The 24,110-nt window shown below is 48.1% G+C and overlaps 4 protein-coding genes and 1 pseudogene across 5 annotated transcripts; 4 read left to right on the top strand and 1 right to left on the bottom strand.

Annotated features, from left to right (window-relative positions):
* The first annotated feature begins 6,176 nt into the window (after nt 1-6,176).
* On the top strand, nt 6,177-8,411 carry LOC112883032 (probable leucine-rich repeat receptor-like protein kinase At1g68400). Its single transcript, XM_025948252.1, has 2 exons — nt 6,177-7,610; nt 7,714-8,411. The coding sequence occupies exons 1-2, from the start codon at nt 6,359-6,361 to the stop codon at nt 8,268-8,270; spliced, it is 1,809 nt and encodes a 602-aa protein (XP_025804037.1). The 5' UTR covers nt 6,177-6,358; the 3' UTR covers nt 8,271-8,411.
* An 880-nt stretch (nt 8,412-9,291) lies between these two features.
* On the top strand, nt 9,292-10,466 carry LOC112881292 (protein argonaute 2-like). Its single transcript, XM_025945966.1, has 3 exons — nt 9,292-9,594; nt 9,635-9,925; nt 10,449-10,466. Exons 1-3 carry the CDS (start codon nt 9,490-9,492, stop codon nt 10,464-10,466), a joined length of 414 nt encoding a protein of 137 aa, XP_025801751.1. The 5' UTR covers nt 9,292-9,489.
* A 1,343-nt stretch (nt 10,467-11,809) lies between these two features.
* On the top strand, nt 11,810-16,666 carry LOC112882842. 2 transcript variants are annotated; one of them, XM_025947999.1, is made up of 12 exons: nt 11,810-12,132; nt 12,282-12,347; nt 12,930-13,016; nt 13,462-13,560; nt 13,863-13,958; nt 14,217-14,282; nt 14,376-14,466; nt 14,693-14,760; nt 14,870-14,935; nt 15,612-15,686; nt 16,023-16,087; nt 16,298-16,666. In XM_025947999.1, exons 1-12 carry the CDS (start codon nt 11,926-11,928, stop codon nt 16,362-16,364), a joined length of 1,053 nt encoding a protein of 350 aa, XP_025803784.1. In that variant the 5' UTR covers nt 11,810-11,925; the 3' UTR covers nt 16,365-16,666. The 2 variants fall into 2 exon arrangements, with proteins under 2 accessions (XP_025803784.1, XP_025803785.1); XM_025948000.1 differs by having other exon boundaries at nt 11,812-12,132; nt 15,636-15,686.
* A 725-nt stretch (nt 16,667-17,391) lies between these two features.
* LOC112881705 (CMP-sialic acid transporter 2) lies at nt 17,392-22,545 on the top strand. Its single transcript, XM_025946528.1, has 15 exons — nt 17,392-17,529; nt 18,552-18,612; nt 18,692-18,755; nt 18,838-18,949; nt 19,058-19,137; nt 19,230-19,305; nt 19,434-19,534; nt 20,220-20,291; nt 20,405-20,453; nt 20,556-20,597; nt 20,707-20,828; nt 20,928-20,987; nt 21,101-21,149; nt 21,820-21,914; nt 22,010-22,545. The coding sequence occupies exons 1-15, from the start codon at nt 17,503-17,505 to the stop codon at nt 22,065-22,067; spliced, it is 1,068 nt and encodes a 355-aa protein (XP_025802313.1). The 5' UTR covers nt 17,392-17,502; the 3' UTR covers nt 22,068-22,545.
* A 34-nt stretch (nt 22,546-22,579) lies between these two features.
* Nucleotides 22,580-23,689, bottom strand: LOC112881706 (annotated as a pseudogene).
* Nucleotides 23,690-24,110: the final 421 nt, after the last annotated feature.

Genomic DNA, 24,110 nt, shown 5'->3' with positions numbered 1-24,110 from the left:
GCTACCCGCGCCGGCTCGCCTCCGGCTCCCGCGTTAGCGCCATCGCCAGGGCCACGCCCTACGCCCACCGGCCTGCCGCCCAGGTGCTCGCCCGAGCCGCCCGGCCTGCGCCTGCTTGGAGCTGAGCAAAGGGAAAGAGGAAGGAAAGAAGATTTGGATGGAGCTGTTGCCTGTGGGGAAAGAAAAAGGAAGGAGACGGCAGGATAAGGAAGAGGAGAGAAGAAGGACAGATGAACTTTCCCAAAGGCTTATGCGTAAAATCAGAGAACTGCAGGGACCTGTTTGTAAAGCAAAATTTTCCATTGATTTAAAACCCTAATGAAGAAATGCCCAAAATGAAAGTTGGAGAGTTTTTCAAACTCTACAACATTGCTTTAGGGCTCAAGTTCAAAAACTCAAAACTTATATTTTTGTACGTGAATTTTTGAACAAAAGTCGGATTTGAATTGCTTTTGTTCTAAAGAATGAAACTTTATAAAATTCAGGATCTAAATGCAAGCATTTATGACACGTCATGATGACGGGATAGACTCGTCATAATGATTGGATAGACATATCATAATAACTTGCACCTTTTACACATTAGTCCTGAGTAATTTTGAAAGTTACTTTTGTAAATAAAATACTTGCATAAAAGGACTTGTACTTTTATAAAATTATATAAATACCCTTATTTCCACCACTTTACCCAAAATTTTTACGCACTTCAACACACACATTTCAAATGAAACTTTTGGATAAATATATATATTTTTTTACAAGAATAAAATAAGAAAAACATGTGTACAAATCCACCTTTCACTTTTTTTGAAATTACCCTAATCCAAATACATTTTACAAAAACAACCCTAGGTTTTTCTGTAATTACAAAAATACCCTTTTTACTTGCACTTTTAAATTTTCAAAAGCTTCACATAAAACACACAAGCTTTACATTAATAAACACATACTTCACACTAACAAAATATATGACTAGCATTACAAATATACGAACTATCACAGTTGGCTTTCTTAACATGCTCCATCACTGCCCACCTGCCCAGCTCTTGGATATCTGGAGTGTCAACGTCCGGTACAGGGGACCATTCACCACCAGGAATTGCCATGGTGGGCGTTGCAACAATGTAAATGGCTACGAGCCTACGACAACAATGGCAAATAGGAGGCCGGTTCTCATGGTTGGGCTTCCCATGATTGGCATGTTTGTGCGATGCCGGTAGTTTTAATTCTAGGGCAGATGCAAGTAGTTTTTGCTGTGGATCGGGGACACTGATGACTTGAGGAGACGGGGGGCATTTAAATAGCAGCTGGCCTCGGCGCATGTTGCCAACGAATAAAAATTCAGAAATTGAATGTGTGTCAATTGTCAAATTAACTAATAAAGTATCTTGCAATTTTTTCAGCAAAAAAATGATTGGCGTGAAATTATTTGACGACTAGTTTTACGTTACCGATTTGAGCAAACAATTAAGACTGTCCTTGCATGTAGCCCTGACAGCTAAATGGCTGGAAACCGATGGACAGTTTGTTCAAATATAATTTGGAAAGGATTCAGTAGATGCTTATCACATCAACTCCTGCTATTTATACAATACTCCCTCCATCTAAAAAAAATTGTTGTTTTAGAAAATTTCAAACAAATTACTCGTCCTAAGAAATGAATAATATTGTCACCCTAATTATTTCTAGCAATTGTGATTGAAAACCGTAAAATTTATTTAGTTTTCTGGATTCTTAATGAATGCATATATATTGGAACTAGAAAAGTAACATCTAATAAATATTTGATTGGCTCTATGTGTTTTCCTATACAATATTTTCTTGGTACCTGGTATTGCTTTAATTAGATGGATCTCATTACAAGCTAAAAGAACACTTTTTGTGAGATAAAATTTGAGTTCTAAATATTTAAAAAAATTAAATCCTTAAACAACATTTATTTTGGGATGGAGGAAGTATTTTGTAATTTTGTGGAAATAAACGCTCCCTATTCCAAAAGGAATACCTATGAGGACTTATTAAGGACTAATGTTAAGTCAGTCTTGCATGTAGTGCTGACAATCAAGACCATCCTTGCATGTAGTCTTGAATTTTCCACGAGCTAACTTATCTGGCCGCACGCTCCACAATATCATCTTGGGACCATCTCGAACTGTCCACGAGAACTATCCCAGCTGGCTTGAAACCATCAACATACCAGATCTGATTTCCTCCGCTCAGTCCTCCATCCATGCACACATCACAATCTTATCTTTGATTTTCTCGGACGTCATATTCTAACCCACCAAGCGGCGACGGATCCAACATGGAGGCAGGAGGCTGGAGCCCCTCCTACCCTAGGCACCACATGAAACCCCCTCCCTCATAAGTTCTACCAACATATTTTGGCCATGCATGGATGAAGATGAGAAGAAAAAAAAGAAGGAGGAAGAAGAAGAAAAAATAAAAGAAGAGAGGAGGAAGAAGGGGAAGATGCCCCCTGCGTGGGCACCCACGCAACCCGCACCCACCCACACATATAATTGAGAGTGCTTTCATGGGAAGGCATCATAATGGGTTCAGGTTTGTCTGTCGCATGGGGCCGAGCTTCGTTGCACAAACTCGTACTAGAGACACACGTTTGTTTGGATGGTTGTTATATGATTAAAGAAATTATTGGTCAAAGGTTTGGGATTTACCAAGCCTAAAAGTTGTTATATTTTAGAATAGAAGTAGTCTAAATTTTGTGGGCATATTATTAGATTATAATAGTTAGTCAAAGCAATAATTTAGGTCTTGTTTTGTTTAGATTTGTGGTACAACCTAGAAAGTTCATTGGAGCAAGAGGTAGAGGAGCAGAAGGTAGAAGAAAGGGAAAGAGAAGAAAGGAGGTGAATGTAGAGGAGATACGTAAAGTTTTAGGAGAATATATTGGATACACCTAACATGTACTACGTATATAGTAAAAAATAAATACCAGTAGATGATACACCATGATGCACGTAACCGTCGTAATAATTGGAGCTATACTCAAGACTAATTGTTTCTTCTCTTCCCATGGATGAAATTTTAGTTTATGGATTGGCTTTCAATAAACATAATCTATACTTTAAACGATTTGCGTGAAGTGGTGTGGTTGCTTCTGGCTACTGCGTATAATAATATTGGTCTGATCGGGATGAAGCCGAATAATTTTTTCCATTATCTAAAGAACTCAAGACTAATTGTGACTCTAGCGAAGGATAATTAAATGACATTACAATGATTACGTACATATCGACTGTCACGACGACATACACGCGCCGCGGAGCCATCGATCAGCGGGTCAATCCATCAGGCACGGCATCCATGACGCCCTGGAGCTTGTCGGACATCCTCATGGTGTGGAAGGCCCTGCAGCCTTCCTGGTCCAGGACCTTGAGAGTAATCAAGCGATCCGTCTCTGGCTTGACGACCCCCTGTGGCCTCCTGTCCTCCGGCGGCGGCGACATGCAGGGCTGACCGATCTGCCGGCGCCTTATACTCGAGAAGCGCGATCTTGGAGTCAAAAGGAAAGGTTGCCGTAAAAGATCACTAGAGTCCGGCCAGGCCGCTAGGGTTTCTTTCCTATTTATATTAGCACAAAGCTTGGGTTGGTTCACATCAGAGGCCTCTATCTTAACAACCGATCCTCAGGATTGCTGCATTTTTCGGCATTTACAAGTATATATGTCGCATACTTTTTTAAAGTACTAGTATAAAATACTTCTAGTAAATGATAATATTTTATGGCAACTTCCTGAGCATGGAAGCATTCCAAAGAAAGGTCTTTGCTTTCCACTTCGCCAGGAGCCTCAAGCGCAGCCCATGGATCCAGTTTTAGGGTCTATTTGGTTTGGTTTGGTTCTGATTTTTACCCCCAAAAGCTAAAAAAACCAATCAAAAGAGTTGGCTGACCTCAAAAACTACAGTCAAAAGCACCATTTTTTATGTTAAATCTTCACAGCACCTCCTCTTCTACTTTTCTTAGCTGTGAAGGATAACTTCTGCTCAAAATTATCCACCTACCGTTACTTATTAACGTACGCCTTCGTTTCTTTTTTTTTCTTCCCCCCCTCGATCCCCTCCTCTCCCCGTCGGATAGGCCCCGCGCCCCCGAGGGTGAGCTCCGCCGCGCGCGAGCCCGCTGGCCGCTGGAGAGCCGCCGTGGCTCGCCCAACGCCGGCGCCGTCCCGCAACCCCGAGGGCGAGCTCCGCCGTGGGGCAAGCTCCGCGCCGTCCCGGGGGTGAGCTCCGCCATGGGGGCGAGCTCCACTGCGCGCCTCGCCGCCACGGGAGCTGGGTGCCCTGAGGGCGATCTCCGCCGCGCGCCGAGCCACCGCGGGAGCTGGGCGTCCCGTGCTCCCTTCCCTGGACGCAGCGGGAGAAAGAAGATGGTGCTGATGTGGGGGGCCCACTTGTCAGTGAGAGGGAAAGAGTTGAGTTGTGTGGACTGTGAATGACATGTGGAGTCCTGCTCGTCAGTGAGAGAGGTAGAGAGTTGAGTTGGATGGAGTGTGAATGATACGTGGGGTCCGCTCTCCGCTTCTAAGTATTTTTAAAAAATCACAGCTGTTTCACCAAACGGTTTTAGTTTTCTCACAGACCATAGTGTACAACAGAAACCACCCTTAGCCAAGTCAGCAGCCCACGAGCTCAGCAGACCACAAAATGAATGTCGTGCGTCTTTCGGTTATTTCTCTCGTTCTCTGGCTCGCACATCGATCCACACACAGGCGGCGAGGATGCCACGCCTTCTAAATCTAATCCAAACTCGTAATTTGTTATCACACATATAGAGAACGAATTTTGGTTAAGAGATATCGTTCCAATACGAGAAAATTGTTTCCAAAATTTCTATTGTTGAAAGGCGTCTCTTCACCGCTGTAGTGGCGCTAACAAGAGCTAGTACTAGCTTGAAGAGCCAATTGATCAAACGAAAAGCAAGATGCCTTAAATTTTTGTGCTCAATCACCACCATTAGTCGACTCTGAGTTCATATATCATCAACGGCACCGAATAATACTGCGCCAACGAGCTCACTGCGTTCGCGGACGTGCGTCGATCAGGCATCGTCGGACTCCCGCTGGCCGCCACCGTCCGCGTACGGGAAGAAGTCGATCTGGGCGCCGTCCTCCAGCTTGAGGTCCGCCGGCGTCTTGCCGCCGCGCAGGTGGGCGGCGCCATCCACCAGGAAGGTGCCGGTGCCGTAGCCGACCTCGGGCGCCTCCGCGTAGTACCTGTCCATCACGGCCTGGAGCTCGTCCGTCGCCCTCATCCTGTGCTTGACGACGCGGCCTTCCTGGTCCACCACATTTAGCGTGACGAGCTCGGCCTTCACCTGCAGCCTGGCCAACTCCTCCAGCAGCACCATCATCCACCGCGGCATGCCGGCTGGTCGATCCCTCGAGCGCGCGCGCCTTCGATGATCGATCTTGTGTGCGGCGCGCGCGAGCTCAGTTGGGGAGAATGGCTTGCCGTGCAACCCGTGTGGGTGTGGCTTGCTTATATAGTAATTCATAGTAACTGCACGAACTCTTCGGCAGCCGCGGCAGAATTCAGGGAGCCGGTTCCGAAGCGCCGAGGGTTGGGTATGGAGCGGCGCCGGCGGCGATTCGAAGAGGCGCGAGCTGAGGCCGACGCCCCTACAGAGAGATTGATTGGGCTAGGTTAATGGGCTGCATCAATTCATGTGGCAAGGCCTACCTGGCTTATAGATGCACACCGGCCCACAGCACGAACGAATCCAACAAAAAATGCCCCGACACCTGAACCCAGTTCGGTACTCCGGTTCACTGTGAGTCTGTGACAAACTAGTGCTGCAAAGAGCAAAATGGAGCTGGAATCTTGTCTGCTCCCTACTGCCACCAGACGCCAACGCCCCCCTCGGTACTCTCGTAGTCTCGTGAACCCGATACTCCTCCACGCGCCATGGAACCCCGAGCCCTCTCGCTTCCTTTCGTCCGTTTCCGTAAAGCGGAGCGAGCCCGGCGACCATCACGACTACGTGCAGCCCACCAAGTGCGTCCAAGTTCCTTCTGCCCAAGGCAGGGAAAAGGGCCTCATCAGCTCCCTCCTCGCCTCGTCTGCTTGGACCTCTCCTCCTGTCGCCCATGGTGCCGCGCCGTTTTCCACCTCCACCTCTCCACGACCATTGACACGCATGGGAGCACGAGACAGGACACGGCACTGCTACCCAGCTTTCTTCCTCTTTGGACCCCTCTGCTCGTCCTCGTCCTACGCTTCCTACTCGTGCGCCATTCAAAATTTTCTACTCCCCCGCGCGAATCGTCACCCCGTGCTATAAAACCCGGAGATTTCTCGGTCAAACGCAGGCGAAAATCTTTTTGCAGCTGCCAAGATGTCTCGTCTCCGCCATTGCTCGTTCCTGCTCCTCGCCGCCGTCTTTATCCACCTGTCGATAAGCTTTGTGACCGGAGAGCTTGTCAATGGCGGCCACCAGGACCTCCCCGCGCTGCTCTCCTTCAAGGCGTACAACCCGAACGCCACGGCCCTGGCGACCTGGGTCGGCCCCAACCCGTGCTCCGGCGCGTGGTTCGGGATCAGGTGCTACCGGGGCAGGGTGGTGGGGGTCTTCCTCGACGGCGCATCGCTGGCCGGCGCCGTGGCGCCGCTCCTGCGGCTCGGCCAGATCAGGGCGCTCGCCGTCAGGAACAACTCCCTGTCCGGCGCCCTCCCCCAGCTGGACAACGCCACGGCGAGCCCGTGGCTGCGTCACCTGCTCATCTCCCGCAACCAGCTCACCGGGAGCCTCAACATCTCGCTGGATGCTCTGGTCACGCTCAGAGCGGAGCACAATGGCTTCCGGGGAGGCCTGGAGGCGCTGCGCGCTCCGATGCTCAGGAGCTTCAACGTGTCGGGGAACAGGCTCGCCGGTGAGATCTCCGGCGACCTGTCCAGGTTCCCGAGCTCGGCTTTCGGTGACAATCTCGCGCTATGCGGCACGCCTCTGCCAAGATGCGCTCGTGCTTACAATGCGTTAGGATCAGATAGTTCCTCGAATGCTACCACTAGTATTGCTGCTCAGTCTCCTAGTGGTGGTGTCTCTTCCAGCAATGGAGGTTTCAGTAAGCGTAGCTTGACTGCGCTCATGGCCACCGGCATTGGCAACGGGGTGCTCATCACGGTCTCGCTAGCCGTCTCTGTTGCCATGTTCGTCTACATGAGGAGGAAGCTCCGGTCCGCGAAGGATGCTTCGGATGCGGCGTTGTGCCTCGAGGAGGAGGACAAGAGGAACGGAAGTGACGACAAGTGCCAGAAGAGCGGCGGGCTGGTCTGCTTCGAGGGCGGCGAGGAGCTGCGGCTGGAGAGCCTCCTCAAGGCGTCCGCCGAGGTGCTCGGCAAGGGCGTGTCCGGGAGCACGTACAAGGCGGTGCTCGAGGACGGCATCGTGGTGGCCGTCAAGCGCCTGAGCGCTCTGCAGTTCCCCGCCGGCCGCAGCAAGGCGTTCGACCGACACATGCGGCTCGTCGGCCGGCTCCGACACCGGCACGTCGTCAGCCTCAGGGGGTACTGCAACTCCAACGGCGAGCGGCTGCTCGTCTACGACTTCCTCCCCAACGGGAGCCTCCAGTCCCTTCTGCAAGCCAATGGTGCGTCGTGCCGAAATGAGGGGAAAAATCCAAATGCATTGCCAATTTGCAGTCGATGCGAGAAAGAGAGTGTTCTTTGACGTTCTATTTGTTCTTGTTGCAGGTGGAGGCGCGAGAAGCCTGGCCTGGGCGGCGAGGAAGAGCATCCTGTTCGGCGCGGCGCAGGGCCTGAACTACATCCACACGTTCCCGGCGCGCCCGGGGCTGGTGCACGCGAACGTGAAGCCGTCCAACATCCTCCTGGACGAGCGCGGCGGCGCGTGCGTGTCCGAGTGCGGGCTCATGCGCTACGCCACCAACATCCAGCAGGCCATCCTCCCGCAGGCCGCCCGGTGCCCGCCGGACCTGTTCCTGGGCCGGGCGGCGGCCACGACGTCGTCGGCGCCAGCGTCGAGCGGCGGGTGGCACGGGTACGCGGCGCCGGAGCTGGCGCCGGGCGCGGGCGCGAGCGCGAGGGCGACGCAGGAGTCGGACGTATACAGCTTCGGGATGGTGCTCCTGGAGGTGGTGACGGACCACAAGGCCGCGGACGGCGAGGAAGGCGGCGAGGGGGAGGAGACGATGGGGATGGTGAAGATCGGCATGCTGTGCACCGCCGAGGCGCCGGAGGAGAGGCCCACGATGGCGCAGGTGCTCGCCATGCTGAGCGAGTTCATGTGATGCGAGGCGACTGTGCTTGGCTTGTGAGTTGCCATGGCCATTTGCTCCTTGCCAGTATGTACGTGCAGTACGTCGCCTTGTTGAGTCTAGCTTGCTACATTGCAGATGTCGAATCGAAATGCCGCGAGAAAAATTCTTCAACTTCATCTTTTTTTAATTGGAGCTTCCACCAGAAGCTGTTCGATAATCAATCAACGAGATACTTAAACCAAAAAAAAGAGACATTCCTCTAACAATACCCGTGACTTTCCTCCATTATTATCCCTCTCGCTTGATTAAACTGTGAGCGCGAGTGTAAGTAAGCCCATAGCCCACCGGCAAACTAAGGATGACAGCGGCCCAACAAACTGGCCCGAGACATTTCCAGTGGGCCAGTTCGGCCGTTGGGAACGAGAAGCCATCGACCAGCATCCACATTCACGAGCACAGTCAAAATGAAGCACTCTCGTTGCAATTCCATAAAGCGCATGCCACACCGGTAAAAAAAAACCTAACGCAAGCAGCCAAGCACGGTTCGGATCGACGAGCTCGGATGATACTGCAGCGATGGCGACGGCGCACCATTTCCAGCTTGGAGCATGCCAGCCAGCCGTGACACAGCGGGTAGGGCTGCCCCTACCAAGACAACTCATCTGTGGACCAGTGCTTAACGAGCAGCACATGGCTCGCGGCTGTCAAGTGGCAACACCAACATGCTTCAATCATTTCAACCTTCGGATCCCTCGCCAAACTAATTAGCAAACCCGGCATTCCCAAACGAACTCCCGCAGGGACTCCGTGCCACAGCATTCTTTTCGCGAGGAAAGAAAAGTAAAGCCTTTCAATTCTGAATTGGTTGATCATCATGTGTCGTTACCCGGTCGTTCTGTTTCAGAATTCAGACAACGGTTAGTTTGTCAAATTTCTTTCTGAGGTTTTCAATTGCGCCTCCGAACTGCGCCCCTTAATTTTAGGTGAGAACCCTGCGGAGGCGAAAAGAATATGAACTGTATTTCTTTTTCTAGATACGAATCGTTTGCTTTGTAACGGGTAGAGAACTGCTGGGACAGATGCGTTCGAGTCACTCCAGAGTTTGCACATCCAAATTCGCAAGTTTGCAGAGCAAGACACATCAGACCGAGTATGCGATTCTCAGGTATGTAATAAGATGGAAAGAATCAAATAAATGATCTCATCAATAACCAGAAACGGAGTGAGTACATGATCGACGCAACAGAGAATGGCGCGTCGACGCACGCAACCACCGTCGCACACCACCCCCACCGCCGCCGAACTCGTACATACACACGCCCACCGACATTCCCCTCACACGGACTCGACTCACGCCCAAACGAATCATCATATCAGCAGGCCCGGCCGACGAGGGAGCGCCGCGGCGCCCCGGACGACGGACGGATCTAGCAGAAGAGGTAGCCGAAGGCGGCGGCGGCGAGGGACGCCGCGGCGAGGGGCACCGCGGCCGCGGCGTCGGAGGCGGGCGCCGGGGCGGGGGCCTCGGTGGCGGCGGCGGCGGACGCGACGAGCGCGGCGGCCATGGCGGCGGCGGCGACGAACTTCATCCTGAGGCCGGCCATCTGCGACGACGACGAGTTGGGTGGACGGGTCTTTACTGGGCCGCGCGAGATCTCCCTAGGAGAGTAGAGAGGCGCGCGCAGGCAGTTGGAGGTCGAGGAGAGGCGGCTGGCAGGATGGCTGGCTCGATCGATGAGGTGGGGGAGGACGGTGCCCGGGGGCGATGGTTTTATAGAGGAGTCCAGGGTGCAGGGGCGGAGGGCTCGGGCCGCCGGGCGCGGCTAGGTTGCGTGAGGCGGTTGTGGGGCGACCGGGCGAGGGGGGCGCACGGCTCGCTGGCCATTTGTTGGGTTCCGCGTTTGGTGGCGGGCGGCGGCCGGTCAGGCGGGCAGCCTGGCATGGCATGGCGTCGCCTTTGCCGTTGCGCGGGTGGCCGTTGGGATCCTCTCTGCTGACCGTCCACGCGTGGCGCGTTTGAGCGCGCCCGTCGCCGCCCGCCGTTCGCGGCGCGTCTCCCCGACGGCACGAGCCGCCCGCGCCAAGGAAACTTTTGGAGTATATTCCTAGAGCCTTCCTGTAGCTTATAGCTTATTAAGAACAAGGTTGATTCAAAAAAAGAAAGAAAATGCTGCAGGAATTTGTGATGGCTCTTGGCTCGTGCTCCAGGACACGCATAGAAGTTAGGCATGATGTGCCCCAGGAGGGGTCGCACGGAGGGACGGATCCAGAGGATCGGCGGCAAACGGTCATGCGCGCATGGGCGTGCGAGACCAGGCTGGTGGTCACAGCTGGCGTGACAGTTGCGAGCGGCCCCACACGCATTAGCTGTCAGCGTAGAATACTCCGCCGTATCGCGGCCATGCCACCCACCACCGATGCTCGTGCTCTTCGACCACGCCCACGAGGCCTCCCGTTCCTGCAAAAACTTGACCGTTGGCCCCCGGCCGCCAGGCAAGATATTTCACCGAGCATCCGCCCGTTTCGGCACGGAGGTGGGGACGTGCCGGGCCGAGAGAGCTCAGCCGATGCCGATCTGATCGCGGCAGGCCACCGACCGACGGACTTGTGGACGGACGCGTTGGTGTGCGGTGCCAAGTAGCGGCTCGCGACGCCGTGGCGTATTAGGCTGGCGAGTCGCGACGGGTGGTTGAAGAAGCTCCATCTGGACTTGGAAGGGCCGTCGTCTACCGAGCGAGCATTGAATGGAACCCTTGGAAGCAAAGGTCCCGCCTCAGGTGGCGGTAAAACCGCGTTAGGTACCGGCACTGCCACCCGGAACATTCCTCTTGCTGCTCCGTTTTTTCTTTTCTCTTCCGGGAGTGCGCGACTGACTGGCTTTGCTTCGGTCGTCGTTGCTTTTGCGGCGTGCGCGAGGCCGGTACGGCGGCCGGGAGCCACGCGGAAGCCGTGACCGGCCGGGGCGGGGCGTAGCAGTAAAGCGGGCGGGCTCTTTCCTTGCGTCGTCCTGACAGCGTCGTGGAGGTGCGGACACGCCACGTGGTCTTCCGAGGCGCGCGCGCGCGTCAGCAGTAGTGGTCGTGCAAAGAGCATGAGCATGGTGCTTTGACGGAGAGCAGCGTGTCCCTTAACTCGTCGCATTCAGAGGGGGAGGACATCTGAACCCAAGCATTGGATTCGCTCTCTCTAACTCCGTCTCCGTGCATTGGAGTAGCAAAGACATTTCTCCAGTTTCGCAGAAAAAGAAGACTCACTCTATGAACCACTACCAGAGCCCAGCTTGCCCTTGAAGGCCTGGTTTGGTTGGTTGAACCCCCACGAAGGGAACCAAGCCCTTGTTAGTTGTTACGAGCTATCGCACGCGACTTCTATTGGGCTACGGCCCAACATAGAAATAACCAGGCCAGGCCCCAAGTCCTTCTATTGGGCTAGTAGGATGGCTTTGTGCTGCCGTCGTTTTAAGAAGCCCGTCACGGCCCATCACCGAACCAATCAAGCTGGGCCGTTGCTTTCTTCCATCTGGCCGACTCCACTCACTGGTCACTCACCACCGTGGAGAGCTCGCGGCTGCCGTGCCGAGAGACCACCAAGCGGCCAGCGAGGCTCTCCTGGGGTCTCGGCTCTCCTCGCTTGCCCGCAGACGGCACGGCAGGCAGATTCGCTCACTGTTGCACGCGTGCACAACATGAGGCCCTTCCTGCTCACGCCGGGCGCCCGGGCGGCGCCCTCGCCGTCAACGCTCTCGCGCCTACTCCTCCCGCTCCACCTACAAATTAATGGCCGGCGCAACCACCTCCGTCGTCACGTCCACGCTTCCTCAATCGCCCCATCTCCCATCAGCCCGCGCCTCCGCAACCGCCGGGGCCGATTCTTCGCCTCCTCGTCCTCCCAGGTCCGGACTCGCCTCTCCGCCTGGCGCCCCATGTCGCCCCCCTTACTTAACCCCGTTCCGGGCGGGCCAATTGCTCGACGAAATGCCCCTGCAGTGATGGTGACGGATTCGGCTGATGGTCCTCTGGTGTTTGCTTGTCTGTGTTGCAGATGGCGGCGCCAGCCGATGCGCCCGGCGGATCGGCTGATGCGTTCGAGGTGATCCGCGCTCACCAGGTGCGGCCCTTGGCCTTGCTCCTTGGCTCGGGGATCATGTGTGTGATAACCTGTAGAGAGTAACTGTGCAACTGAAGTGAAGTCAACTGGATGTTTTGGGTCTGTTGTGTCGTGCAGGACCATACTCACTCCATTATTTTGGGACAGAAGAACTGGATGAACTGTATTATATGGGGTCAAATAGATTCACCCAAAGGGACTTATTATTCGGTTGAAATAGGCTTGGATTGATTACTATGGTGATTTTCTTTTCAACAATTAGCATCGTGAGGGAGAAAGACATCGATGGCAATGATTTGCAAAGGCTTTCTTTACAAAAACCAGAATTGCATGCCCCAGTGTAGGAGGCTTCATTGTCTCTTGTAGTCAACATTTCCCGTATTCTCAACTGAACATTGCTGATTCCTATAATGCATTTGATCAGCCTGTGGAATGAGTATATCTATTTCCAATAATTGGGACAGGTTTGAATATCTAAATAAGTTTGCGAGTGGTTTAAGCTTGTAGCTGAACTTTTCTGAATGTTGGTTTAACCATTGTCTCTAGATCTTGCTTATTCACTCGAGATTCTCATAAATATAGGCAAAAACTGCTCGTCTTTCTCCAGTGGAAGAAATACGGACCATTCTGGACCGAAGTGTTAGAGGCGTTCTTGCCACCCATTCTCAGGTATCCAAGTGGACAAATGTTTCATCAGTCTTTGCTTTCATCTACTTCCATAAGTTTATAGTTCAGTGAGGATAATGTGAAGAGACTGACCCACAGTTTATGAAAACCTATCTTGTGTATTAGAAGTTATTTTTATTTTCAAATGCTTGATGATTTCACTGTGCCCGGTGCTTTTATAGGCATTTCTCACAAATTCGCTGGAGCACGATTTGTACCATGTCATAGTTGCACATATTCCTCCTCCAAATATATGTTTTTTCTCTGCTTGGTGAGGAGAGAAGAATATTAGTCCAGAAAAAAAGGATTCAAGAAATATTATAATGTTATTTTGATTAAACACAAACTCAAACAGGAACTTTGGAGCCCAGAACTCCAATGTATGTAATCTTGCAGAATTATACTGGTTCTTGTTTGAGCATTGTATAATGTATTATTATGCTTACAGGAACATGCTGGTTATCCTTCTGGTTCAATGGTGGATTTTGCATGTGATCAGGATGGCTCCCCCATATTAGCAGTCAGTAGTTTAGCAGTTCATTCAAAGGTAAGATAGTTTTATGCTTTCATGATTATGTATACATGTAAAGCCACTTGTTTTACTTTTTCATGTCCATTGCACATAGATGCCTTAAACATTTGGTAGCATCACTGGAATATACATAGTGGTAGCATACTAGCACATGTGCAGGCGTGTGAAGAAATAGGCATGGACATGCATGTGTAACGCTGCCAGAATTTTTATTCGAATTGAATAACTATCTAGTTCACAATCACCAAATGCAGGCTGTAGTTGTAAAGCATATTTCTTTTATCAGTGTCCCTTATGTTTTGCTACCAATTTTGCAGAATCTCTCCGGAAATCCTAAATGCTCACTTGTTGTTGCCAAAGACCCTGAGGACAGAACAGATACTGTAATCACTGTATATGGTGATGCTGTCCCTGTAATTCCCTCCCTCCCATGCTTGCCCACTCTCATATCATGTCTTTCCCTGTTACATTTCTCTACAGATATATTGCTAAATGCCTAAATCATAATGTGCATACAAGACCAACAACAACAACAAAGCCTCTTAATCTTAAGCAAGTTGGGGTATGCTATGTATGAAACACAACAAGAGCCACTGAAAAGAGGACAAAAATCATAATGTGCATGTCAACTGATAATAACTGTGTTTTGCTGACTTTATTCTTATTTGAAGGTTTCTGATGAACAAAAAGATTTAGTGAGAAGTGCTTATCTACGAAGACATCCTGATGCTTTTTGGGTATGCTTCTTAATTTCCTTACTGTTCCAACTTCCAAAGACCAAAACTATATTAATGGAGTACTGATTTCTGATAAAAATTTGCCAAATTAAGGTTGATTTTGGTGACTTCAGTTTCCTGCACATTAAACCGAAAGCTGTGCGCTATGTATCTGGTGTTGCAACTGCTCTCCTTGGCTCTGGAGGTATGTGGCTTTTTGAATGCCCATGAACCAGAACTACATCGTTCATTTATTTTTCAACCAGGTTCTTGTGAAACCCCATATTGTTCTCCCACTATTAGCATCTGTACATAAATAGCAACTCCATATCGGATACAAATTTGGATCCAAGTTATTTCTGTAAATATATCAATAAAATATTATGGTGATAGTGTTGCCTGATATGCTAAGCTCTTGTCAACTTCCGCAGAATTCAGTCCTGCTGAGTACAAGGAAGCAAAAGTTGACCCAATATCTCAGTTCTCAACTCCTATTACAGTATGTCTGGGTTCTGTTTCCGTTTACTCTTATGGTCTTTCCCACTATAGATTTATTGGACTTTACACCAAATGTGTCAACATTCTGTTGCCATACCTATACACTGCAGAGCCACATGAATAAGGATCACACTGATGATACAAAGCTCATTGTGCAATACTCAACCACTGTTAAGGCAAGTACATGTACACTTATGTAGCATTTATTCAAGTAATACAACAACAAAACATTTACTTTAATAATATCACTGCAAAATCTGATTATCTTAAAGAAAAGTTGTGCCTCAGTATTCTTTACCTGAGGAAGCTGTCTGTTTTCTATAATGTAGCTCATTTCTGTAACTAAATAACTAGTATATTTTTTGTTGACTGTATATCTAAATCTAGATGCATCATGGTGCTTTTAGTTTGGAAAATGAATATTGTACTTTGTTCAAGCCTACAGTTGCAATTTTCTTGTCCAACACACAGGTTAAAAGGCACAAACATCATCCAGAACTCGAATTGAAAATTTGCAAACTAGTTTACTAAAGAAACTAACAATCAATTTTATAGTCGAGCTGCTATGTATCGATGTACTTAGCAACCAGAAATATTATTCTACCATATTCTTAAATTGCAATCTGCAACATGAGCAACTGGATTAATTGCTCATATTGTAGTTTTTCAGTATTACCGTACCATACAGTCATGAACTCTTGACCACCCATGAGCATGGGATAGTCATACAGCGGGAATTATTTCATCTTCAATGCTTTGTATAACTCCATCTTAAAATTTCTGAATTTTGCATTATTACAGTTTTGACCAAATATTACTCTCATTTTTTTCAAACATTTTGAAACTTTAAAGATGAAAAATGCAAAGCTATTTCAGGTGGATTTTGCTTATATGCTGGATGTGGATAGCCTTGGGTTCAACGTGAAGGTAGCTCTTTAAAGCCTGTGTCGTATTCTTATACTTTGTTAATCTATCCTGGAAATACTCCCAATGCACCCAATGCCATACTCAGATACTGCTTGATGCATTATTAATAGTGCCAATGTGCCATATGTTGACAAAAGTCTAGCATTACAGCATCATAACAGAATACCATTGATTCGACGTTTCTAGGCCTTTCTGGTCTGGACAATACAATATGCTTTATTGGAATCTTTAGTCTTATTTGGCTGAACCTATTGCGCTTTTAATGAGCTCTGCTCTCTCTTAGTGAAAAACCCGACCCTGTTATAACATTATAATATGCGGTTTTCTGTTGTCCAGGCCGGTTATGATGGAAGTGTTCTGAAGTTGCGTATTCCCTTCCCTAGGCAAGCGCAAGACAGGAAGTGAGTCCCCAGTCCCCCACTCTTGACTCTCTTAGCCTTTTCTAAGCTGAAAAACTGCTCCCTTTTCCTGTTAAATGGTGACTTCTCTGATGCTTTCTTTGTAGCCATCTTTTGCTTCAGTTGCACTTTATTTAAAATTGATGCATAAGATGTCATTTATGAATATTCCCTCGAGTGGTTCTCTGAAATGGCTTGTTATTCTTTGTCTAGGGATGTTAAGACACTAATTGTGGAAATGCTCCAAGCTGCAAAAGCCGCATCTTCACATTCCGATTGATTGTCACAGTTCTGGAAGGTGATGGTTCTGCCGATGTAAATGAAAGATAGCTAGATCAATAAGAGCCCACCCAGGCTTACGATCAGTCGTTCTATGTTGAAGGAGCTACAAAAATGTTCACGGTTTGATGCATTGCTTTGCTGTATATAACAAACAACAGTACGTGAAACACTTCCAGTTGAACGAACGGGAAACAATTTGTATGCAACTCTTTCGAACTGACTGTTCAGCAAACAAACAAGTTATCTTACTGGAATGCTACTGAGATGTACAAGACTTGGCCAACCTGAGTGGCTTAACGATGTTCAAAGTCTGTTTTGCATTTAAAAAAACGTTGCCATTCTAACAGGTGTTCTGTCAATTCTCCAGCGGCAAGTTAGTTTGCCAAGGCATCAAATAGTTTGTCCAGTATATTTCTCTCTGAAGAAAAATAAAAGTGTCACCGTGTCGGTGGTGAACGACATAAGCACATACTAGTGGGCTAACTGTCGATATCTGAAAATGACCCGTCACTCTCAATTTTTTTTTGGAAACTAGTCACTCTCAATTTGGCAAATTTGAAGCTACCCCCGATACTAGACTTCGAGGACATATGAAGTGTTAGAATGAATTAGGTGTTACTGTGTTACCAAATACGATAGTCGGTACATCTAAAATTGTAAAAAAAATGAATTGATAGAGAAAGAAATTATATACGTGTATGTAAAATTTGAGCTTGAAAAAAATTTGTGCAGGAAGAAATAAACAAAGAAATCAGCACTTGAATAGTTGCGGTATGTGGATCATACATGAACAGTTCCACTCGCATCTATTTAGATACTGATTTCTTTTTTTATTTCTCTTTGCACAACTTTTTTTCAAATTTAAAATTTTCATGCAAGTAGATAAATGCGTTCTCTACAAATCTATATATTTTTTATAATTTTAGATGCACTAGATTAGGTGCTACAGTGTTTGTTAACGCTGGATATGTTCTCACTAGATTTCTCGTGTTCACGTCACAGGAGGGCCCACAAGTCAGAGCCGTCACCCTAAACGGCCGCATCAATTCCTTCCTCCCTGTGAAAGCTTCCACTTCCGCAGCAGCGGCCGGCGGCGGCGAGTCGAGGAGCCGGAGGGCGGCGCACGTGGGGGAGAGATGGAGTACAGGAGAGCCAAGGACCAGGTAAACATAGAACTCTGCAATCCTAATAAATCGAAAAATGCTGTCTGCACAAATGCTGCATACCACCGTCCTGGTCTTAGATTGGATCGCTCGTCGGTGCCGAAATGGTCTTTGTTTTTTCCCCCAATTGTTTGGCCTACATTCGCAGGGTTTAAAAATCCTTAGTCGATTCAGCCTTAAGCCATCAATGTCGGTGGAACGTGGAATTTGTCTTACCCGCTAATCTATTTTGGTTTTGGTTATGTCTGAGCGTGCAATTAAAATTGGGTAAATTCGGGGGATTCGGTAGCAAAATGCTGCGCAAATGGGTAGCATCAGCTCCTTAGGAACTGCTTTTGGAGATTGGCGTGCGCTCTTGTGTGGAGCGGACTTTCTGATAATGAACGGCAAGGATTTAGAAAGAATTCCTTACTGTGAGTCTGTGACTCTCTCTCTGTTGATTACTTAGACATTCAGTAAAACACAACCACACATTTAAAGTACACGACACATCTATGAGCATATTCTGGCTCATTTGTTTGTTTCCAAGGTTCAACCTCATGTTTCTCATCTAGGTAGGCCAGGCCTGTTTCCCTGTCTGTAACTGTTGATTCTGACAGATGATATGTTGGCATTAATATGGGCCAGTGAGTGACTGTTCGGCCAAATTGTTTTGCTCATAACCAATTTGGCTGATAGCTGGCTTTGAAGCATTCCTATTTCCTAGCCATTTGTACACTCGTCGTATCTTTTGAGCCATCTGCATCACATCCTTTGTTTGGTAAATACAGTTTGCGAAACTATTTGTGTGCCTATTATCATGTACTAGCAGTCGAACTGTGGCAGTCCAGCATTATTTAAACATCTAATTCAACTAAATTTTGTTCTGTACCTTTTACCATGTTGGTAGTTGCCATTGATCACACATAAAGTCAATTTAACTTGCTTTCCTGTATTTGTTTAAAATTAGTGATACAATAATCATGTGCTTCATCAATAGAGAGTGCACTGACAAGCTGTGTTTTATCTGTACCATCTAAAAGGAGAGCGATGGCATATCTCAGAAGGACGTAGAAAGCCTTGATCTGAGGTCTCTGTCTCATAGTAAGTTCTTGATTCATCATGGGTTTTTTATGATCTATCTTTGGATAGTTTGTGTATTTAATGTCCGTTCCATTTACAGCTTCAGCAACATCGAGTCTTAGCACTGCAGGAGGGCCAAAGGGAAAGAATACTTGGAAGCTCAAGTAAGCGTTATTCCTTGCAATTATTGTACTATATCTGATACTTTCTGGAATCAATCGATTTTCTGGCAATGTGTTCTGGCAGGTCCATTGTTACACTTGCATTGACACTACTAACAAGTTCCCAGGCAATATTGATTGTGTGGTCGAAAAGAGCTGGAAAGTATGAATATAGTGTCACAACAGCAAATTTTTCGGTGAGCAAAATACATAGATTCTGTCTCGGTGACTGGTATTGTCAGAAGTTTTCACAATTGTTCTGTTGAAATGCTGGTGCGGTTATGTCTTTCTTTCCTTGTGCCTAGGTGGAATTTTTGAAATGTCTATTATCGTTTCTAGCCTTGTACAGAACATGGAACTGTCAAGGCATTACCGAAGATAATAGGTGATGATTTTACAATAATCTTTTGTGTGATTACTTATTAAGTGCTTGTAGTCTTCTTCCTACTCTCTAGACATTCGGTTTACTGTTTTCAGGTTAACTACATCATTCGATGAAGTTAGTGTTTACCCCATTCCTGCTATACTTTACATGGTGAAGAACTTATTGCAGGTATGTCCATTTGACCATACCTTTGTTGATAATATAATGCTATTTTTGCTTCCTTTGCTTGTTGCAGAAAACAATAATAAACACAAAACAAACTTTACCATGCTCTTACTGCTTCCTTTGGCTTTCAGTATTATATCTTTGCATATGTGGATGCACCAGCTTACCAGATCCTGAAAAACCTGAATATTATCAGCACCGGTATCTTATACCGTATCATTCTAAAGAAAAAGTAAGTCTATTTTTTTCCTCCTTACCAGCTGGAATTATTGTTCTTACCATTGGAAATGATTCAACCAATGTAGCTATTGGAGCTGGGAATAGAGGGATTATATGAATGTGTTCTTTGTTTAAGCTTGCTGGTATCACTGTCATTGGGCTAGCCTTTTCCTTCTTTATTTGAAGCCTTTGTTTGATGTTGGATGCTAGCCTTGCATGCCGCATTATAGTTCTGTGAACACAGAATGGAGCTATTACACAATCACAACAAATATTCATCCTTAGGCAGGAACCTATCATCAAATAAAGTGTTTAATTTAGGAGCCAGCTGATCAATGGATGATCCATCCTAACTCTGAAACTCCAAACATGATCCATTTGATGTCCATCTTATCTTCGAATAAACAAAAATTAGTACAAGAATATGTAATGCAATCACCCAACCAAAATAGCACAAGGTGTCTCTTGGACCAAACACCCTATGAAGACACTGTCAAATGATAAGACATGGACACTCTGCTTAGCTTGTTGTTGCAATATATGACTTTGGCCTACCAAATGTTTTAGTACCTTGCTATCCTCAATCCTCAACAGTTGGCTGTCGTAACACAACTTCTCTTCCTCGTATCCAAAGTTTTAAGCCTTTTCCTCACCAACAGCTGTTTCCATTCTTAACCTTGCATGTCAAAACAATGCAGGTTGAGTGAAATTCAGTGGGCTGCATTTATTCTCTTATGTGCTGGTTGCACTACTGCTCAGCTCAATCCCTCGTAAGCAGAACATGATTGATTTTTTTTGGCATTATTGAGTCATTCTTTCCTCATTTGTCCAAACGTCACAGTGAAGTAATCAACTGATATAATTATAATACGTCCTTTTCCAGGTCAGATCATGTTCTTCAGACCCCTATTCAAGGTTGGATGATGGCAATTGTGAGTCATAGCAGAGAAAAGAATCAATCTTTTCACTTAGATGTACTACATGAAGTATTTAGCTCAACCTGCTGAATGTTATTATTCTTTTTTTCGTTGCAGGTGATGGCTCTTTTAAGTGGTTTTGCTGGTGTATATACAGAAGTAAGTTAACTGTGCATCTGTATCTGATTTTGGGATGATACATTTAATGGGAACTGTCACAAAGAATTTCTTCAAGAGTGTAACATGTTTCATCTTTTGAAAAATGCAGGCTATTATCAAGAAACGTCCTTCAAGAAATATTAACGTGCAGAATTTTTGGCTATACATTTTTGGGATGCTCTTCAACTTAGTTGCAATTTGTGTTCAGGACTTTGATGCTGTGATTAATAAGTCAGTACTGATGATTTCTTCATTCCGTGCCATAATATCTGTTACAGTTCATGATATTGAGTTATTGACCATTCACTTCAAATGAACTATCTGATGCAGAGGCTTTTTTCATGGCTACTCATCTATTACAATTCTGATGATTCTTAACCACGCGCTCAGGTACTGACAGCTGGATCATGTTATTATTATTTTTCAATATTTTCCTTTTGGGCCTAGCTTCATGCTTCCATTTTCCGATCCAATCTTAGATTTATTTTCTGTTTGTTTTGCAGTGGAATTGCTGTATCAATGGTGATGAAGTATGCTGACAATATTGTCAAGGTATGTACAATTTATTTTTTCAATTACATGTGCTGAAAATAATGTTGTTCTAAAGTTCAACAGCTGGTTTTGAGGTTAATAGAATTGTTCTAACCATACTCAACCATCTTTAGTGCAAATGGCAATACATCCACCCATTCTGTTACCTCAGGTTGTGCCTATTGAGCCACCACCCTTCTATGCTTAATTGGCAGCCAGTAATTACAACCCCAGATGCCCTCATAAAATATTTAAGTTCTTTCCTTTAATTTGTATTTAGAGAAAAGCACAAATTATTTTGCTCTTTGCATAGTAACCATGGCTGTATGGGCTTACTCTCATGACTTACATTTAGGTAACACTGTACAGAATGTCTTCTTATAGTCCATCCAGTAATAAACATTATTCATGCTAGTGTCTGCATGGGGAACAAAGCACTGTTCTTTTTGTGCTTACATTTCCCACATTCTGTTCTTTGAAAAACTATGATAACAAATATACAGTCTATATCCTAGAAAGAACTTATGACAATTTTGTGCATCCATTGTGGAAGCAAGACAACACTAATGCATCAGCCCAGTGTCTAGACTTCAGACTTTGATATGTAGGGCCACCTTCAAAATTCACAAAATGTGTTACCTCTGATTTTGTAAAATCCCTATTTATACCACTGTTGTTTGCATACTCACAGGTGTATTCTACTTCAGTTGCAATGCTTCTTACAGCAATCATATCCGTCTTCTTATTCAGCTTCCATCTATCCCTTGCGTTCTTCCTTGGATCCACGTAAGTGCTGAACTGCTGACGAATGTTCAGCAACGTCTCTTGATTGGACCCTCATAGCACATCATAGCATAACAGACTCGTGACTCAATTTTCAGGGTTGTTTCTGTCTCTGTGTATCTGCACTCCGTTGGGAAACCTCAGCAGCAGAAATAGATATCCTCCCCCCGCGCAGCAGAAATAGTGTTTTGTTCATCCGTGGTGGCACCATCCATGCTGCATCCTGGAATGATTTGAGTAGCGATGCAAGGCCGTTGCCTAAAAGAGATGGGATTCATTCTTGATCGTCAATGTTCTGCGATCAAGTTCTGATGGAGTTAACTCTGATACACCAACGTCGGCGTGGCCTTGAAGCACCGAATTGACGCCAAACGTTGACATGTGCAGCTTCAGTACTTCTAAACTGTAAGGCACGCAGCTCTTCTTCTATGTGACCTGTAAGGCTGTAACGAATATATTTTCAGCTCCCTTAGGTGTGGAGGGGACTTTCTTTTTGCGGGTAAGGGGACTATTTTGGAACCTGTTTAACCACACCCATTGTCCCAGCGGAGAAGGTACGGTGACAAGGGTTTTCTTCCTACCCTTCTTTGCCGTGTGTGCCATAGAAAATATAAGCTTTTTTTTTCCAGCTTTACCCTCTTCTCAATGTTGTCACTGAAACCATGCACCCTGCCATCGTAGCTTGTGCGTTTGTTGCTCGAGTGGCCTGAGCAATGGCGTCTGCGGCAGGGCTTTCTGTCTCTTTCCGACCATGAAAGCGACAGAATATTGCTTGCTCGCCAAATTCGCCTTCCCGGCAGTCGGCGCCGCTAGCAAGTTGATCTCTCTCCGGGATACTAGAAATTTAGAATATTGCTTGTGCTTTGCCACCGGAATACCGGATTCACCCAGCCTTGCTCACGTCGCGGTCTCTCATGACGGTGGCGAACTGGAATGAGACGTGGGCGCAGCGGCTGCTTCATGACGGTGGCGAACTGGAACTTCTCGAAGTCCACCTCGTCGCCGGTCACCTCCTTCTACTCGAGCTCCCTCACCATGATAGCCACGAAGTACTCCGGGTGCAGCATGGCGATGGTGAGCCCGGCGCAGATCCTGCGGCCAGCGCCGAAAGGCATCATCCTGATCCTCTCGGTGCCGGCGATGTCCACGCCCGCGCCGTCGCCTCCCTCCAGGAACCGCTCCGGCGCGAACTCCATGGGCTTCTCCTAGTCCCTCCCGTCCCTGCCCATCTCGGCCACCATGAAGTTCACCGTCGCGCCCTTGGGGATCAGGTACCCGCCGATCTCCATGTCCTCCGCGGCCTTGTGCGGCAGCACGAAATGGCCCGGCGGGTGCTTGCGCAGGCCTTCGAGGATGACCGCCTCGAGGTACGGCATCCCTTTGACGGCCTCCTCCGAGACCTCGCCGTCCCCGCACGCGGCCTCGATCTCGGCGTGGAGCCTCTCCTGGACGGCCGGGTTCTTGTCCATCGAGGTGGTGCGGGTGCCAGCGTTGAGGAACTTGGAGCAGAGCGCGACGATCTCGTCCTCGGTGAGCGGGCGGTCGCCCTACTCCTCAGGCAGCTTGATGTCGAGCAGGGTGTCCACGTACGAGTGCTCGAACGTGGTCTCCCTCTTCGGCGCCTGGCGGCCTTCCTCGACCTGCCTCTTGCACTCCCGCCGCGCGCTGATCAGCGGCATGAAGAGCTGTTTTTGGCGCCGCCGCAGGGCTCGACCGCTCTGTGCACGCGCCCGGACGGCCAAGGTTCGCTTCGCATCATCGCGCCGTGGGTCTATTGCTTAATCTAGACCGTAGGATATGGATCGGATGGCTGCTACGTTACCCGGGGTAGACGGTAAATGAAATACCCGTCCACCCCCGGACGTTGCGAATGGCGACCAGCGCCGCCCGCGGGCGAGCCGAGAGCCGGTGAGCGAGGCCTGGACGCGGGTACCGCCATCACTTCGACGCCGCCGCCGCCGCCGGCGGCACCGAGCACAGCAGGCTCTGTCCGAGCCGTTACTCGCGGTATGTGCAGGCAGCTCGGTGGTGCGCCTGGGGCGCGCGCCAGCGGCCTGCCAAACGGTGGTTGGCACGGCGTGTACTCAGAGTAGCGCTGCGGCGGACCGAACGATGGGCGGCGCGAGGGGCGACGCCGGCGAAGCAGCGCTGCGGATGACAGGAGGGCGCTTACACAAAGCGTTGGCAACAGGTGTCTGT

Source organism: Panicum hallii, chromosome 2 (genome assembly GCF_002211085.1).
Source record: "Panicum hallii strain FIL2 chromosome 2, PHallii_v3.1, whole genome shotgun sequence".
Lineage (NCBI taxonomy): Eukaryota > Viridiplantae > Streptophyta > Magnoliopsida > Poales > Poaceae > Panicum > Panicum hallii.
The sequence above is the reverse complement of the archived record's forward strand: the minus strand, read 5'-3'. Positions and strand labels throughout refer to the sequence as shown.

Bases quoted from the DNA above. Each gene is read 5' to 3' on its own strand.
- LOC112881292 (XM_025945966.1), top strand. From the start codon at position 9,490: ATGGCGCGTCGACGCACGCAACCACCGTCGCACACCACCCCCACCGCC. The intron at 9,595-9,634 runs GCCCAAACGAAT...CCGGCCGACGAG, and splicing joins CTCACACGGACTCGACTCAC to GGAGCGCCGCGGCGCCCCGG.
- LOC112881705 (XM_025946528.1), top strand. From the start codon at position 17,503: ATGGAGTACAGGAGAGCCAAGGACCAG. The intron at 18,950-19,057 runs GTGAGCAAAATA...CCTTGTGCCTAG, and splicing joins TCACAACAGCAAATTTTTCG to GTGGAATTTTTGAAATGTCT. The intron at 19,138-19,229 runs GTGATGATTTTA...TACTGTTTTCAG, and splicing joins GGCATTACCGAAGATAATAG to GTTAACTACATCATTCGATG.
- LOC112882842 (XM_025947999.1), top strand. From the start codon at position 11,926: ATGAGGCCCTTCCTGCTCACGCCGGGCGCCCGGGCGGCGCCCTCGCCG. The intron at 13,017-13,461 runs GTATCCAAGTGG...TTATGCTTACAG, and splicing joins TTCTTGCCACCCATTCTCAG to GAACATGCTGGTTATCCTTC. The intron at 14,283-14,375 runs GTATGCTTCTTA...TGCCAAATTAAG, and splicing joins GACATCCTGATGCTTTTTGG to GTTGATTTTGGTGACTTCAG.
- LOC112883032 (XM_025948252.1), top strand. From the start codon at position 6,359: ATGTCTCGTCTCCGCCATTGCTCGTTCCTGCTCCTCGCCGCCGTCTTT. The intron at 7,611-7,713 runs GTGCGTCGTGCC...TTCTTGTTGCAG, and splicing joins GTCCCTTCTGCAAGCCAATG to GTGGAGGCGCGAGAAGCCTG.